Consider the following 17625-nt stretch of genomic DNA (forward strand, 5'->3'; position numbering starts at 1 on the left):
TACCTATCTAATGAAATTATTTGTTTTGTTAATTTGACTAACCTATTAAATGATGTTATTGTGGTTTTACTTACAGGATTTTCTTATCTCTTGGCTACTACTATATTTATCCTAGGTAATTTGTTTGAAATGCCAACAATTTGTTATATTTCATCCTTTGGTTTATTAATTTATCTCTCTCTGAAAACCTAATTATTGGTAATTTTTCATCAAGATAGAAAACGTGTAGGATCGTGTACAGTGGGTGTTGAAACCGTCTTTAAAATGCACCATTCAAGAATAGGTACCCTATTGTTCATCTTTAGAAACCATACATATTGAGATTAAATGTCATCCATTATTCTGGGTTATTCAAAGATGCTTTATGATTCCTGTACTTGGTCTTAAAGTATGTCTTAATTGCTCCCATGTACTAAGTTTCGATTAGGATTGTCTTCTGGGTATAACTGTTCCCATGTATACTATACTCTTGGTTAAACATTTTTCTTGTAGTGGACAATTATTTTTATTTCTGCAATTACACTACTTATTTCTGTTATTACTATTTTGGATCTTATTTATCTTATTGTCTTTATTAAATCAATTTCCCTTCTTTAGATTTGTCTATTATATATTACGCTTTTAAAGAATTGAATTCAGATTTATGGTATTCTTATTGAAAATATTATTAGCAGGGGAAATGTTAATTTGAAAGATTAAAGAATCTATGAGAAAATTTAATCTGCCGGTTAAATGAGGGTGTAACCCAAATAATTTTCTGGTTTCTATTATTTCTTTATATATTCCTATTATTTCTGTTGTTATATTCTATTTTAGTAGTTTTGTAATACAGCATTCTTCATTAGAGGAATTGCTGCTAATTCTACGGCTGATTGATATGAGAATGTACTTGATTTTATTGGACACTGGGTTAACAATTCACTAAAAACTAGTAATGCTGTAGATATGGACAGATGCCCAATGAGAGAATGTGTCTCTATAAATAATACTTATATTGCCATAACTAGGATAAGTATCACTTACTGTTTAATATGCCATCTCAACTCTTCATCACAGCTTGATTTACTAATATCTAAGTCCTTATGATATTTTCAAATAAATAAAGATTCTGCATTAAAAAGAAGTCATCCTTGCTGTGTCCCCCATCACCAAAGCATTATTCATTAGAACATGCAAACCCACCATCAACCAAGCTTGATACGGGATGAAAGGGGTATCAAAATGCTTTTAAAATATTCTTAATCAACTTTCATAATAAATTCACCAGTTTTAATTTTGTAACCTCATGTGATGACAATTCATGATTCAAAAACAGTTGCAAATATGGCAAGTTATTATAAACACTGGAATAAAACATTGGATTAGACAAACATGAACTTTCACTTAATATCCAAATTAATATATATATATATATTTCAAATATAATTTTATATTTTAATATAATTTTTTACCAAAGTTCCTTTAAATAATTCAATACTGCAAGACTAAAACTATAAATACTCCTCAATTTTTACCGTTTTTTTTTCTTCACATTATGTTCATCAAGATATTTGCTTATTGTTTCAGCCCATACTAATATATAAAGTTTACTATATGTGTTTATATTTTTATTTCAGCATGGGCACTCATCAGTGCTTATATATATATGTGTGTGTGTGTGTGTGTGTGTGAGTGTGTGTGTATGTATGTATGTATGTAACCTGGAGACAAAACCACAAAAATTGCCTTTACTATTTATGCATGGCAGAATAGAAGTTAAGCAAGGCCAAATTTTATGTTATAAGTTTACACTTCTTGCTGATACTTTTATTTCGTTTTGAATCTCCATGTTGTTTGCACCTGGTTATTATAAACAGATAAAACTGATCTTCCCATTAAGTACAATATAATTTCACACCATTTTATTAAATAATATATGCAGAATTTTTGCATCCATAATAATGCTAATATACCTTAACAAGGATATAAAAATAGGGGCAGAAATGATGGCAAAGGAAAACTATAGGCAGAAAGTGTGTTTTTGATATTATTAACTTGAGGGCACGTGTTCAAATCTTCATGGTGGTGAGGAGAGGGTTTAATTTATTTCAAGTTGCAGTTTCCAGATTTTCTTAGACATTATTAATATAAATGTATATATAACTTTATAAAAATGAACAGTTAATATGTAAAAGCAAAAAGGAAAAAATACAAAACTGAACTTCCTGTTAATTTACAGGTTTTTGTTGTTAGACAACTTTAATTTATATACAGGGTAACCCAAAAAAAAACAGAGGACATTAAATTGTTTTTCTGAGCATTTTACAGTTAACGGAGAAAAAAAGGCCAAAGACCCTTGTGTTTTGATGTGATGTATTGAATATAATAAACTAGTTATGACCAAAGTCTCATTTCATTCGAACAAAACACTAAGAAACGAGGGCTAATTAGAGTTGGGGCCCGTTTTTTTTCTTTTTTTTGGGGGGGTCACCCTGTATATATATATATATATATCGATTTAGGTAGATCAGGATTTTTAGTGTGTATATATATATATATATATATACACACACACACTAAAAATACTGATCTACCAATTAAATAATATATTTGATTTCAGAAGGTTTCTGCTATTTGATACATCTTGAATTTATAAATCCATAAATATATTATTTGATTCAATTTAGGCAAAAGACTTTTAAAAGACTTGTCTCTATAATAATCTAAAGCTATGGTTGCCTGATAAAATCTTTTCAGATTGAAACAGTAGGTCTATTGTAGCAACCAATGGTCATTTTGCTTACCTAAATTGGATAAAATAATATCTTGAGTACTCTCAACAACCTCATTAAATTCAATGTTTTTTTTTTACTTTTGGATATTTTTAACCTGAAATAAATACATATTCTAGAATTCAACGGATTTAATTTTATATATTAAACATGGAGAAGGTTGAAGGAGGATAAAATTGAAGAGTCTTGCAGGTAGTCATAAAGCAAAGGTTGTAATCCAATCACAATACAAAGAAGAATTAGCAACATGGTGGGGAGGTGGAGAAGAGAGGTACACCAACAACCAATTAATGAACTGGAAACAAACACCATAAAGAAGAGAGAGAGTAACAATACCTCACTGGGTGTCTGTGGCACAGGTGACTTTTCCTTGAGGAAAAGAAATGTGAGAAATTGTAAAGAAAACAAAAGTAAAAAAATGTTCACTGTAAAAGTAATTCTGTAATTAATTTAGCAAAGCATTTGTTTAATGAAAGAGTAAAACAAACAAAAATATTACAAAAAATGGTTGAACTTGGAATAAAATAAAAAATGCTTATGAAGTGGCACTTTTTAAGGAACATCTTGCTCGAGTTAATTAGAAATTAATATAAATGGAACTTAATTCTTTCTTCATAGGTAAATTGCAGGTATAAATATGCCCCCCCTCCCTCCAACTCCAAGCAGGACACACTGGAGCAACAATAAACAACATCCAGAAGAACGCATTGGAAAAAATAATGGCTCACAACACCCTAAGCAAAGATCCATGTGATGAGCAACAACCTACAACTTCAGGAAGGACCTACAGGATCAACAATAACCCAAACCCCAAAACTCCAGGAATGATACATGGGAACAACGAAATCTAGATTGTAACTGGTATTCCTAAAAAGAACGATTATTAAGAGTTTAAAATAATCTTGAATGTATGTATATTTGTATGATTACAGAAAGGGAGGTAATGCTACAGCAGTGTTCTTAAATTTGACTGAAAAATATCTTCACCTATGCAATAATAGGTGTTTATTTCATATGGATAAGTTTTAATCATTGGTTTGCCTGCTTTATGGCATATAAACCTTTATGAATTTATTTCATGATAAAATAGATTTTCAAGCTTAAAGTTTTGGATGATTAACTGAATACAAGTGGAATCATGCTGAAGAATGTAGGATAAGAAAAGTTAAAAAGAAAAATGCAGCATGACTAAGATTAAAGTCAACTTCATTCAAAATACTATCTAAGCAAAACCAAAACGGAAGCATCATTCAAGTCATTCAAATATTAATTATTATGTTCTTCCTTTGTATTGGAAGAGTAAAATGAAGAATTAACATAAATAAACTTACCTCATTGCTGCCTTCATTTCTAGTGCTTTCATGAACTGAAAGATAATTTGAATAATTTCATTAATTTATAAAGAAAAAATTCTGAATTTAATTATCTATATAAAAAAGGGATTGGGCAAACTAAAAATCTTGGTACCTCTATCAAGAACGGTCCAGTCCAAAAATCTTGGCACCCTTACAACAACAAAAAAAGGGACAACCCAAAAGTCTTGTCACTCCTACCAAAAGTAAAAGGGTAGCCTGAAATTCTTATTAATCTCTACCAAATAGGGATCATTCCAAAAGTCTTATTCTCACATATCAAAAAATAATAAAAATAGTGGAACAATCGATAAATCACAGCTTTGTTAAATATCACATGGGTCATAATCTCTGAATAATTTTCTGCAGAAGTGCAAAACCAATATAAGGATTGTCTGATGTAATTTAATATTAAACCAGCATGAATAATTGGTGGTTCATCAATTTGTTCTAAGTTAGGAATTAATATTAGTAGAAATAATTAAGGTAGGAATTGGTAAGAATGGTTGTGACTGGGCAGAATTTGATTAAGACAACTCAACAAGAATTTGTTTACATTTGAGTTGAAAATAATCATGTTGTAGAGAAGCAACCTTGTGGTATTGTATTCTACTATTGGGTAGTTCTTGGAAAAAAAAAAACTTTGCTTGTGGAAATCTGTTTAGTTTAAGGTACACAAAGAATGAAATGGGAATTATTTAAAGAGGTTGCAGCAAATTATGGATCGAATGTGCAAAAAGATGAAATAGTTTGGAAATCTAATCAAGTAAAGATTTCAGTAGAAGAAAAGAAATTTTAACTCAAAAGTAAGTACTTAAAAAAACTTATTTCCTTGGACGTCATGCTGGCATATTCCAGCAGATTATGTAAACCACCAGAATATGCCAAGCACTGATCAAAAAAAGAAATCAAAAGATAGAAAACATAATAGAAAATACTTATGGTATATTAATTTAAATGAAGAAAAATGGAAATACAATAATTAAAAAAAAATCAACCTATGGCAAGTTTCATTAATTGTTTTTTGTGAAATAATGTGCAGCAACAAATGAAGACATTTGGGGTTTTTTTGTTTCCTTTGTAAGAAAAGTTTTTGAAAGCATCTTTTGTCTTGTTTTGTAAAACAAGTTTTTAAAAACATCTGTCTTGTAAGAAAAGTTTTTGAAAGCATCTTTTGTCTTGTTTTGTAAGTTTTTGAAAACAGTAACATTTCTTACCATAAAAAAAACAAGACAAAAGACGCTTTAAAAAACTTTTCTTACAAAGCAAAAAAAAAAAAAAAAAAAAAAAAAAAAAAACCAACTTTTTTCATTTGTTGCTACACATTATTTCACAAAATAAAAATAAATATTTGTTCATGAAGGTTGATTACTCAAATACATATGCACAAACACAAAAAATACAAAATGTTGATATTTTGCTTAGATCTGGATGGTAGAAAACAATTATTAATGATTAATTATTAATTGAATGGCACTGATCTCTTATAGGTGATATGTCTGGAGAGGGTTGTTGTATGGCCAATATATGTACTATATGAATTTGTAGTTTGGTTCAGAAGACATTCTTCAAATGGGCAAGAGAATTTGTGTAGTACATTTGTTTGGCTAAAGGATTAATGGTATTATTTGTTTTAATTATTAAGTTAGAAATTTTAAATTTCATGTAATATATTATTAGCTTAATCTTTTTATTTTGTACAATGGGTTTAGTGTATCATTTTTTTAGGTTCATCATTATTTTTTCATAGAGTTTATATTTAGAATGAAATTAGTTTTTGTGATAAAGCTGAAAGCTATCGCTTTTGTTAATGTTGGAGTTGATGTTCTTATGCATACAGTGTATAAAAAAATTTTATGTGTTGATCGACTAGTTTGTTCGGAAAATTATATATATATATATATATGTAGGTAACAAAATCTTTGCTAAATTAATCTGCCTTGTTTTTTTTATTATTATTTTTTTTTTTACACGGTGGTCACCACTTATCAAGGCCCGGAAGCCACTCAGGGATAAGGGTTATTGTAAGTACAGTACGTTAGTGTGGAGATTTAATGAAGTGTTTACTTAAGGGGGGGGCGGTTTATCAGGAATTTGTTTACGTTGGACTTGAAGACATCTAGGTTGTAGTCAGGTGGGAAGCAGGCAGATGGAACAGAGTTCCACAGGCGTGCAGTTCTAAGAAAGAAGCTTTGTTCATGGAATCTACGTTCTGATTTAGGCAGATAAAGAGTGGGGAAAATTTTTGACAGTGGATTCAGCTAGATGGGTGTTTTTCGTAAAAGATTGGCAAGGGGGGGGGGGACCAGAGATTGGAGTTCAGACGAGCACCTACCATGGAAATAACGATAAAACAAAGATAGGCTTGCAACGTCTCTTCTGTGGGAGAGAGGTTGCAGGGAAGAGAAAAGGGCATCCCCCACTAAGCCATGAAGTCTATTTTGTACTCTGTCAAGGCAGGATAAGCTGTTTTTAGCAGCTCCTGCCCAGATATGGCAGCAGTATTCCATCCTTGGACGTACTTGGCTTTTATATAGATAGAGAATTGCATCAGTAGCGAGATATCTTCTAGAGCGGTAGAAGGATTCCACCATCTTTCCAGCAACCTTGGCAACAGACTTGATGCACGTGTTCCATTTCAGATCAGGAGTAAAGGACAAACCCAGAAGCTTGTCAAAACATGGGGCTTCTCCTAGACGAGAACCATCCATTTCAATTGATGCCAGATGGGGATCAGAGCGTTGATGATGTAAAGATAGGAGTTTAGTTTTAGATGGATTAAAGGTAACCAGCCACGTCTTCCCCCACTGAACCACGCGCTCAAGATCAGAGGAAAGAGAATCAGAGAGAACTTTTGTCATTTACAGCCTTCCTTCAGTCTTGATAAACTATGGATACCCACTGTAAGGAATGCCAGCGCACAAAATTTTTGTGGCAAGAGTAGCACAATCTCCAACCACACCTCTCCTGAGTCGACATTGCGGAATACCAGCGGCAAGTGGAGGTTCAGGACGACTGGAAACAATGCTTAGATAAGCGGAAAGCACATACAGCACATACATAATTTATTATTACAATGTTTGTTACCAATACATTGTTGGAATATCATACTCTGTGCCTCACACACACACAGACAGGAGATGCGTATCCATTGTTTTGTGGCCGTTTTATAAAATCTCAATTCAATCTCCGTACATTTCTATAGCAAAGTGTTTAATTCTGCTGGATACTAGCTTATCTCTGTCAAAAAGTTAAAAACGAAGTTTCTGGCCTCTTTAACAATTGGGTTTTACCAAGGTTATTAGTTGACCTTAATTTTACCCCCCCCCCCAAATAAAAATAATTTCAAACCAAATTTATGTTTTAAATAAAACAGAGTTTCGAAATGCCTTTACAAAATTCTACTTAAACATTTTTGTTAGTTGGTTTGTTTAATACAGAAATCTTCAAATTATAATTGACACTTACCTGGAGTATGAACTCCATTCTGGGGGGATTGGTCATTGTTAATAATAGTGGTCTCCTTCATTGAAGTAACCGATAAAGGTTCCTGATTTCAAAAGTAAAACGAAAAAAATAAAATCATGAATAACAAAACTTTGAAAACAGTATAATACATGAGAAATTAAAACTGAATAATAATGAAAAAAAAATGTTTTACAGCAGAATGTTTGAAGTGTATATTTTCAGGGAGTACAGGGTGGAACGATGTAATTGTCACCCCCAGAAAAGAAGACATATTCCATTTCCGTTTGAGCAAAATTTTTAGTTGCAGACCATCTACTAGTTAGCCAGTTGTGTACAAATCCAAAGAGTGATAGGAGCTTTCTATCATGTCTGAAAGTGACACAATGTTTAACGATCAAGATCGGAGATGCACCGCTGTACAACCCATGCTCCCTACCGATCCAAGTTATGATAAGAGGACCATTGCCAGCGCCCTCAAAATGCATCGCTGAATTGCCATGAATAACAGGGACATGCCCAGGATAATGAAAACAAAGTTTCTGGCCACGGTGATGATGTTTGGTGTCGTTTCAAGTGAGGGCCACATCATGCCACTTCATATCTTCAAAGATGGCTTGAAAGTCAACACCAAAGTGTACCTGGATGTGCTGAAGAATGTGGTGATCCCCTGGTGAAGTCAGGTGACCATTGGCAGACCCTGGGTGTGGCAGCAGGACTTGGCACCACCCCACAAGTCCAAAGAGACCAAGATTTAGATTCAGAAGGAGTGCTACAGCTTTGTACCTTTCTCCCACTGCCTCCACCTCCTCCCCAGGTCTGAACGCGCTGGACTACTTCGTTTGGTCATACATCGAGAACATCACCAACATGACCTCCCACCATACCAAAGCCAGCCTGATCGCCGCCATTTGCAAAGTATTTGCAGAGCTCCAGACGGCGCTTGTGGAAAAAGCATGCTCCTAGTTCCGGACCCATATTGAGGCAATAATTGAGGCTGAAGGCGACTACATTGAATAGATGTCAACTCTACCACATGATCAAGTTACCTGAATTGATTTTTTCAATAACGGTTTTAAATTAAAGCTGTAGTGTTGTTTGGTTTAAGGCGACACTTATCGTTCCACCTTGGATTTGCACATTAGTGAACGCAATAGATCCAATATAAATCAAGTCTATTGATGTAACCCTCCGCCTAAATAAAATAAAGAATTTGGAGTAAAAGGAACTAAGAATACTAGATTTAACTTGCAAAATGAGCTTTAAATTCACTGCAAAATAAATCTCATATCGAATTCATATCTTTTCTAGGTTTACATCATACCTTTATGTTTTTCAAAAAGGCCATTTTTTTTTTCAAAGGTGAAGAAATTATATACTAGCGGTCCTGACCCATCATTTCTTGGGGGAGGGGGTTACTTTCATTTTTATTTCACCTTTTTTAAGTGTGATTTTTTTTATTCTTGTATCAGAACTGTTCTTTTTAACATAAATTTATAAGTTAATAGCTGAAACTTCATTATTGTTTTTTATTGAAAAGAATGTGTATAACCATTGGTGTCAGTGTAAACCTAACACTGACTATTTTATAAATAATAAGCTAACAGTTGGATGTGCAATACTACGTTTAATAAAAAGTAATTTTTGTTAAAAGAATTATGAGATAAAATTTTATTATTTTTAAATTTATCAGATGCCCTTAAGTTTTTCATATTTAATTGTAGGTATTGAAAAGAAAAAAATTCCAGTGTCACCCAGGGTTCTAATTATATGCAAATATGGCTTGGACAAGGTTCAAACTCGTAACCTCTGTAAATGCTGTGTACCAAACATTAAGTGTAAAGTTTAAAATTTTCAATTCTTTTTAATATATAAACGATGCAAGTGTTTTTCTTACTGTTTTAGAGTTAAACATACATCAGAGATGAGAGAGAAGCATTGATTATGAAGTGGGCTTATTCATATTGTTGGAAACCGCATTATTGTTTATAATGCTTAAATTGCATATTTAAGCATTTTGTTTATTTTTAATTGTTATACAGTGGAGTGTGTGAATTTAGACATTTAACAATGCTAAGTTTATACTGTGTTTAGTAAAATGAAAACTTATTGGATTTTAAAAGATTCGTTTAGTAAAATTTCTACATAACATTCATTTTTTTTTTAGTAAAAGAAATACAATTTTTTTTTTATTCTGTCTTATGTTTTCACTTGTTGATTGAAACAAAAGTATCTCTTTCTTTTAAAGTTTGATAACCCTATAAATAGGAAATTTGTTTTTTATTTTTGAATAAAACAAGCTGAGCATGCAGGGTACCTCTCCAGGAGTGAAAAAATTACTTTTACCATGATTAATGTTTGTGCAAAATTAAAAAAAATTCAAGGCATGGTTCTTGAGAAAAGTGCGAACAAATGAACAGATGAAAGATTTGGGGACAATTTTACCCCTATAATGCCCCCTAGGGAGCAACCAGAGTTCTTCTGGAAAATCTGTTCTAGCAAAATTTAATTTCACCATGACTAATGTTTGTGCAATGTTTCGAAAAAATCCAAAGCGTGGTTATTGAGAAAAGTGCGAATGGATGAACGGGAGTGAATTACTAGGTCCAATCTCTCCTTTGTCGGATGACCAACAAAAATAGTTTTCAAAATTCAAGTTAAATTGCACTAAGAAGACATGATTATTCTTCTCTTTTTATGTATTGATTATTTTTAAACAAAATACCTTTTATTAACAAATATATTATAAATACCAATATTCAAAAACAGGGGTCGTAATAATTACAAAAAACATTAATGCTAAAAATATGTTCAGTAAAAAAAAAAAGAAAAGAAAAAAAGAAAAAGAAAAAAGAAAAAGAAAAGAAAAAAAAAGAAAAAGAAAAGAAAAAAAAAGAAAAAGAAAAGAAAAAAACCTTAAAATATTAAATGTGTATGTGTGAAGGAGGGGAGAGCAACAAATTGACAAATACAAGTTTGTGTGTGTGTGTGCGTGCATGCGTGCACTTAAAGGCACATCTATTTTTAAATTCATGACTTATCTTAGATTGGCATAATGATAAACTATCATTTTATCTAACAATCAGGTTTTAATTCACAGCATGTTTAGGAAATATTTTTATTTTCTCAGTTATTTAATATGGTGTTGTATTTATATAAATATGAAACATAATTCAATACCAGAAACAAGTTATATTTTACATGTATTTGGTGTCATTTTTATACATTCAGGTACGTTTCTATATTTATATGTAGAGGATTCACTCCTAAGGTAATTAACGGATAATTTTGAATTTTGGAAAACATCTGTGATGCATAAGTACAAATGTGGGCTATATTTAATTTAATAAATATAACTCAAATTTTAATTTCTTTAGAGTATTCCAAAATTCATGATGATCAGTTAAGTAGTTTAGAAGTTAATCCTGCACATGCAAATATATAAAAATACCAAATTTTATACATTTAAATAAAATGCATGTTCATTATTTGTGTATTTTCAGTTTGTGTCATGCTTATATCTGATATAAGTACATAAGAAATATCATTGTACACAAATAATTGAGCATATTTAAATATGATAAAAACACTAATATACATAAATGAAAGATAGCAGTTAATGTCAGCAGAGTTAGGAGATGGGTTTGTGGATTTCAGAGTGGTGGCAGAGATGTGGGCGACAAAGTGTGTTCTGGACTTTTACAATTGAGACATCAAAAGAGGCTAATAAAAATACATTGAGAATAATGGTAACTATGTAGAAAAAATAAATTCTGGGGCACAAAAGGTCACTTGTTTTAATGGAACCACTCCTGTTTTTGTAGCTCTTCAACTTTTTAATTTTTTAGTTAAAAATATAGTAGGATTTACTTTTGGAATGATCCTTGTATATGACTAAGTGAACATAAGTTGCTATTTTATTCAGAGCTGCACAGTAGGGAAATTGTGTGTTCACCAATATTTTTTACAATAGATGAAAACAATGCATGTCAGAATATGCTGGAAATAAGGTAACAAATTCTAGAAGTATATCAAGCTTGAAAATAAGAATTAAAAGATGTTTTTTTTTTGTTTATTTAAATACCAATAAAAATGGAGGAAGTTCTTAATCCTTATGCTATGCTGGCTGTTAATTTTTTAACACCTAGTTTTTACTATTACAAACAACTGCAACAATGGTGTCTTCAAGGACTATGGAATGCTTCTTTGCCCTAACTGCATTAATCAATGAATGAAATCCATACTTGAATGTTTGTATTGTTTTTTGAGAAAAAAAATTCTTTTTCAAAAGACCTTAGACTTGATTTTATGTGATGTGAAAAAATTCACACCCATCGTAGCCCAACAGTTAAATATACATGAAATTGAAACCAATTAATTCAACTCTGTCAAATCTATACTTTGGATCGAGAACCCTGCCTTACCTTGAGAAATAGACGGTTATCACAAAGTCTGCTACATACTCACACTTTTAATGCGATTAAAATAAAAACTGTATTTTTCATTAAAATCTTTGCCAACTTGATTATTTTACTACCTTTAAATGCAACGTTACAAGTGGATATTAAATGTGCAAATAAAAAAAAAGCTACTGAATGCGTAGGAGAAAAGAGCACATGATAAATTGAATAGAAAAACTTTAGTCCAGTTGGAAGAACTATAGACAACAAGAATGGAAAAATAGCATTGTATTATTCATTACGACAACAAAAACAATTGTAGTAAGCATGTAATGTCAAGCATCATTCATTTGTATATATAAAAATAAATAAAAAAAAACGTTTGGGATTGGTTGAAATGTGACATTACAGTTTTACATGGAATGAAAAAATGGTTATGATAATAACCTCACATAATACCAATTGTATAGGGAGTTCAATCCTCACCCTCTTATTCTGTATTTGAGCAATGTGACTTACTTATATAAGCAAAACAAAACAAATTCTTTCAAATGGTATGCGTTTTTTTTAAATTATATATATATATATATATATATATATATATATATATATATATATATATATATATATATATATATTGGCAGCAAGTCATTATTGAAGCAAGTTTGGTTAAATATGACAGTCTCCTTTTTTTTTTTTTTTTAATTTTTCTGTTAATTTTCTCGATCTGCCAAGCATTTCTTTTAGTTTCAGTTGATAAATTTTCTAGCACGTAACTGAGTGATTTTTTTTCAATAAACTATTGGCACTTGTACACTATTAGAACAAAATTTTGTAGTTGATAAATGGAGTTATCAGATAAAAAAACAATGGTTTCTACTGACTTTTTTGTCAATTCTAATAAATTATAATCCAAATTATGCACTCAAAATTATCTGAATATTACTGGATAATTTAAAAAATAAACAACTTTAAATTATGTTACCAGATAAAAAATTGCAGCCATCCTATTAAAGTCGAAACAGAAAAATTACCTCCCTTTTGAACTCTCCTGTGTCTTACAACTGTTTTCATCAAATTCTATTTTTTATTTTCTTTAATAAATAATTTTCTACCTAATCGATTTTCATAATTTTTGGATATAATCATCTTAAAAATATGAAGAATACATAGATACCATTGTTTTCATGTGAAATTCAGTTTTATGATTTCCAAAATTTCATCCTAATAGTGTAGAAGCACCAAATTATCTACATAAAAGGCAATAGAAAAAAAGCCTCTTTAACAACAACAAATTACTCGGGACAAGATCAAAGTGTAGTATCTGTTCTTCAGATGCTGCACTTAAGATAATTTGTACCAGTCAATGGAGGGGAAACCCTCTATACTGGGACAATTATTATTTTTGGTAACCAGAGTGCCCCCTTTTTGGGGAGCTGGTTTTTACCTCACATTAAAAACGGCCTTGTGCCTAATTTGCTCAGTGGGGGAGCAAATAAATACCATCTGTTCTTCAGATGCTGCACTTCAATTTCTTGTTCTCTGTCAGTGGAGGAGAAATCCTTCACGACTGAGACAATTTTTATTTTTGTTCCTTTTCTCCACATTAAAAAACGACCCTGGTGTCTAACTCTGTCCCCGTGGGGAGACATTGTAAATAAGAACAACAACAAATTACTCTTGATGATGATCATTGATCGAAAGCGCTAGAGAAAAATGTCTGGAAAAAAAAAAAAACAATCACTCGGATATAATGCAAAATTTACCAACTGAAACTAAAAGAAATACTTAACATATTGAGAAAATCAATAGAAAAATAAAGAAAAAAGAAAACTGTCAAATTTAAACAAACTTGCCAATATCTATAATATAAAGCTGAATGTGTGTGTGTGTGGTCACGAATAGGCTCCTATATGGTTGACTATTTTAAAAAACTGATTACATATAATGATAGAAGATGTATCGAGACACAGGAATGAGTATGTTTGATCCTGCAGAACGGTGGTTCATTAAAATTGTGGGGTCTGCGTTTGCACCTGGTCCACAAAGTATGGAAATAAAAAATTTAAAAATTAAAAAAAAAAACCGTTTACAACTGTTTTTGATATAGATGTACATAAGAATACTTTGATAAGTATGTTTTAACTTAAATAGGGATTGTATAATAAAATTGTGGGGATCCGCGTTCGCGCCTGCTCTCCATAGGAAGGAAATAGGCACAGACTTTAATAAAGACTTTTCATATCTATCTGCGTAAGTATACTTTGATAATTATGTTTCAGTTTGAAGAAATATGGTATAATAAAATTATGGAGAGTTCATTCGAACCTAACCTCCATAGAATGGGAATATGTCACAAAGTTTAACAAGATTTTTTTAATATAGATCCACAGAATATTGTGATAAGTGTTTCAATGTGAACAGGTATGGTATAATAAATTATGGGGGTTATCTATTTTATTTTTACTTTCATCATATTTTGCTTTGGTTTTGATACCCCCAAATTCGAAGCTATCTCTTTACAACCCTTCCTTTTCATAACCTATCATACTTTCATAAATCAGAGTCCATTATCTGTAGGCTGCTTTTGAACCCAGTCAACGATGGGTACTTTTGCTAGTATATATATATATATATATATATATATATTTATTGTGTGTATGTGTTTATATGCTCCTTTATGGGTAGAGCAAATATTAGTTTCCATACAATAAATAAGCAATACTCTTCTGAATTAAGTACTTTCAGTTATCAGTATCATAAAATATAAATAAATAGCTTCAATGATATACAATATAATCTATTAATAATAATCATTAATTTTTTTTTTTTTTGGGGGGGGGCTATATTTAATGCGTGAAAACAATTTTTACTTAATTGAAATAGAAATTTCAAAAAACAATTTATGTTCATGTAACTAATCATTAAGAAAAACATTTGTCTGGGACTGTAATTTGCTTGCCTTTTTGTTTGTTTGTTTATTTATTTTAGGAGAGAGGGGGGTACATTAAATAGGAGGATGTATTTAAATTATTTCCCTCCTTCATGGTTTTTCAAAATTAAATAAGCAATTAATTTTCAACCTGACCACCAAATAATAGAGCCTTGGTACCTGTTTGAAGCCGAAACTATACTTCAAAACTCAATTGGGAGGTATAGTGTAGTATCTGTTAGTTTATGATACCATATTCCAAGAGATTACCTTTTTAGATGCAGGTGGTTATAAATTCATTTTATCAATATATTTGAACTTGCTTACTTAATAGGCCTTGAACTGTCAAGCAAGCTCCAACCTCTGTTCCCTCACTGCAATGTAACATCTGTGCTTCTATTAAAAATATTTTAATGAAAATTTACTGAGAAGCTCTTAGCACTCATGCCCCCTTGACATAAATGCCCCTGACTAATCCAACAAACAGCAAAATCTTATGCTATCACTGTAGAGGTCCTCTAATGCCAAGACCCTTCTCCTCTGATAATTTCTTCCTTCAAACTGCTAGACTTGGAATTCCTTCCCTGTTTTTTGCTTCCTCAACTGTACTAACATGCAGAAATTTAAACGTAATGTGAACAGACACCTAACTGTCTAACTCAATACTTACAACATCTCTGGAAGCATGGTTCCTAATTCCAAATAGTTCCTTACATCTCGGTGGCAATATGCTTTGTTTAGAGTGAATACGAATAAAAACGTTTACAGGTAATAAACAAAGAAATAAGCAGAAAAGACTAATTTAATCAAAAACAGATTAACAGAGTCAGGATTTAATTAAAATATATTTTAAACACAGATTTTTTTTATTTCCAGGTTTGTTAACCTATACATTCTGTTGGATTATTATCTAAATATAATAACACATATACAAGTGTGGGTATGTGTGTGTGTATATATAAGAACAAGTAGTTAAAACATGTTAAAAACACTTTGAAAAAGAGTTAAAAACATATTTAATTTTAAACAGAAAGCACAAAATAAGTGGATAGTCCTTAATCCGCAGAGTTTCGAAGAAATACTTTCCTTCTCATCAGAGGGTAGGATTTAGCAAAATGCGGGATCGGATTTTGCTTGCAAAAGTATTTGATGAAACTACAAGTAAGTCATAGATCTTACTTGGTAACAAAAAATGAAGCAGAGGGAATATAGTGAAGAAAAAGGTGATTTCACGTGAATGGATAGTCTGGTGAAGGGTAAAATATCCAATAACGGTAAAATCCAAAAAAGTTGGTTAAGTTTCCATTTCCACAAGTAAAATTCAAAGGAATCGTGTGATTGGAAGATGGTCCAAAGTAATCCAAAAGGCAGAAATCCGTGGAATAATTCAAAAATGGAGGCAAGGAAAAGGGAATGAGTTTAAATAATATTATTGAAAGAAAGATAAGATGTGCGTAGAAAAAAAACGACTGTTAAGGCTGGGCTATATATATATATATATATATATATATATATATATATATAAATACATACATACAAACACACACACATATATATGAATATATATACATATACACTAAGCTGGATACTCTACTAGATTAGATGAATTCTTGTCCTGGAATCTGATAATAGCAAGAAACCACAAGAAAGATATACTATAACACAATTAATTGGTCAATTCGTGAGAGAAAAATTAATGTTCTTCGTTTCCTTACTAACTCAATGTTTGAGAAGTAAAAGAAAATTTAATAGAACACTAGAGATCAAGTGTTAATCGCAAGAAAAAGCCCGTTGATTTCTGACAACATTGATTGAAGTAAAACGAAGCAAAAACAACAGAACAATAATACTAAAAAATGATGTGTCCTCTATAGTATCAGATCTGACCGAATGGTTAATTGTAAGCATAGACCGATTCATACCATCTAAAAAATTCCAACAAAAACCTAACAGCCAGCCAAGGTTCTCCCCAGAATGTGCTGCTGCTATCACGCACAGAAATCACTTTTTCCATAACTACCAACGTAATAGATGCACTGAGACTAAAACTGCTTTCAGGAACGTCAGCAACCACTGTAATTTACAATTTTTAGATGGTATGAATCGGTCTATGCTTACAATTAACCATTCAATTCAAGAAAGAAGCTTTGTTCATGGAATCAACGTTTTGATTTAGGCACAGATAAAGAGTGGGGGAAATTTTTGACAGTGGATTCAGCTAGACGGGTGTTTTTCGTGAAAGATTGGCAAGGGGGGACCAGAGATTGGAGTTCAGATGAGCACCTGCCATGGAAATAACGATAAAACAAGGATAGGCTCGCAACATCTCTTCTGTGGGAAAGAGGTTGCAGGGAAGAGAAAAGGGCATCCCCCACTAAGCCACAAAGTCTATTTTGTACTCTGTCAAGGCAGGATAGGCTTTTTTAGCAGCTCCTGCCCAGATATGGCAGCAGTATTCCATCCTTGGACGTACTTGGCTTTTATATAGATAGAGAATTGCAACAGTAGTGAGATATCTTCTGGAGCGGTAGAAAGATTCCACCATCTTTCCAGCGACCTTGGCAACAGACTTGATGTACATGTTCCATTTCAAATCAGGAGTAAAGGACAAACCCAGAAGCTTGTCAAAACAGACGAGAGCCATCCATTTCAATTGATGCCAGATGGGGATCAGAGCGTTGATGATGTAAAGATAGGAGTTTTGG

At 31.6% G+C, this 17625-nt stretch overlaps 1 protein-coding gene across 8 annotated transcripts in view; it reads right to left on the bottom strand.

The window, feature by feature from the left end:
* Positions 1–17625, bottom strand: part of LOC145291555 (protein kinase C iota type-like) — a 355461-nt gene that overhangs the window by 133487 nt on the left and 204349 nt on the right. For 7 of the 8 annotated variants that reach the window (XM_080137652.1, XM_080137627.1, XM_080137609.1 and 4 more), the window contains 3 exons: positions 7592–7673; positions 4103–4137; positions 3108–3140 (listed from right to left, as the gene is read on the bottom strand). In XM_080137652.1, coding sequence (XP_079993778.1) covers positions 3108–3140; positions 4103–4137; positions 7592–7673 — 150 coding nt within the window. The remainder of the gene's footprint in view (positions 1–3107; positions 3141–4102; positions 4138–7591; positions 7674–17625) is intronic. The other variant, XM_080137646.1, reaches the window with a different exon arrangement.

This window comes from Euprymna scolopes, chromosome 2, assembly GCF_053919585.1.
Source record: "Euprymna scolopes isolate OS-2025 chromosome 2, ASM5391958v1, whole genome shotgun sequence".
In the NCBI taxonomy this organism is placed as follows: Eukaryota; Metazoa; Mollusca; class Cephalopoda; order Sepiida; family Sepiolidae; genus Euprymna; species Euprymna scolopes.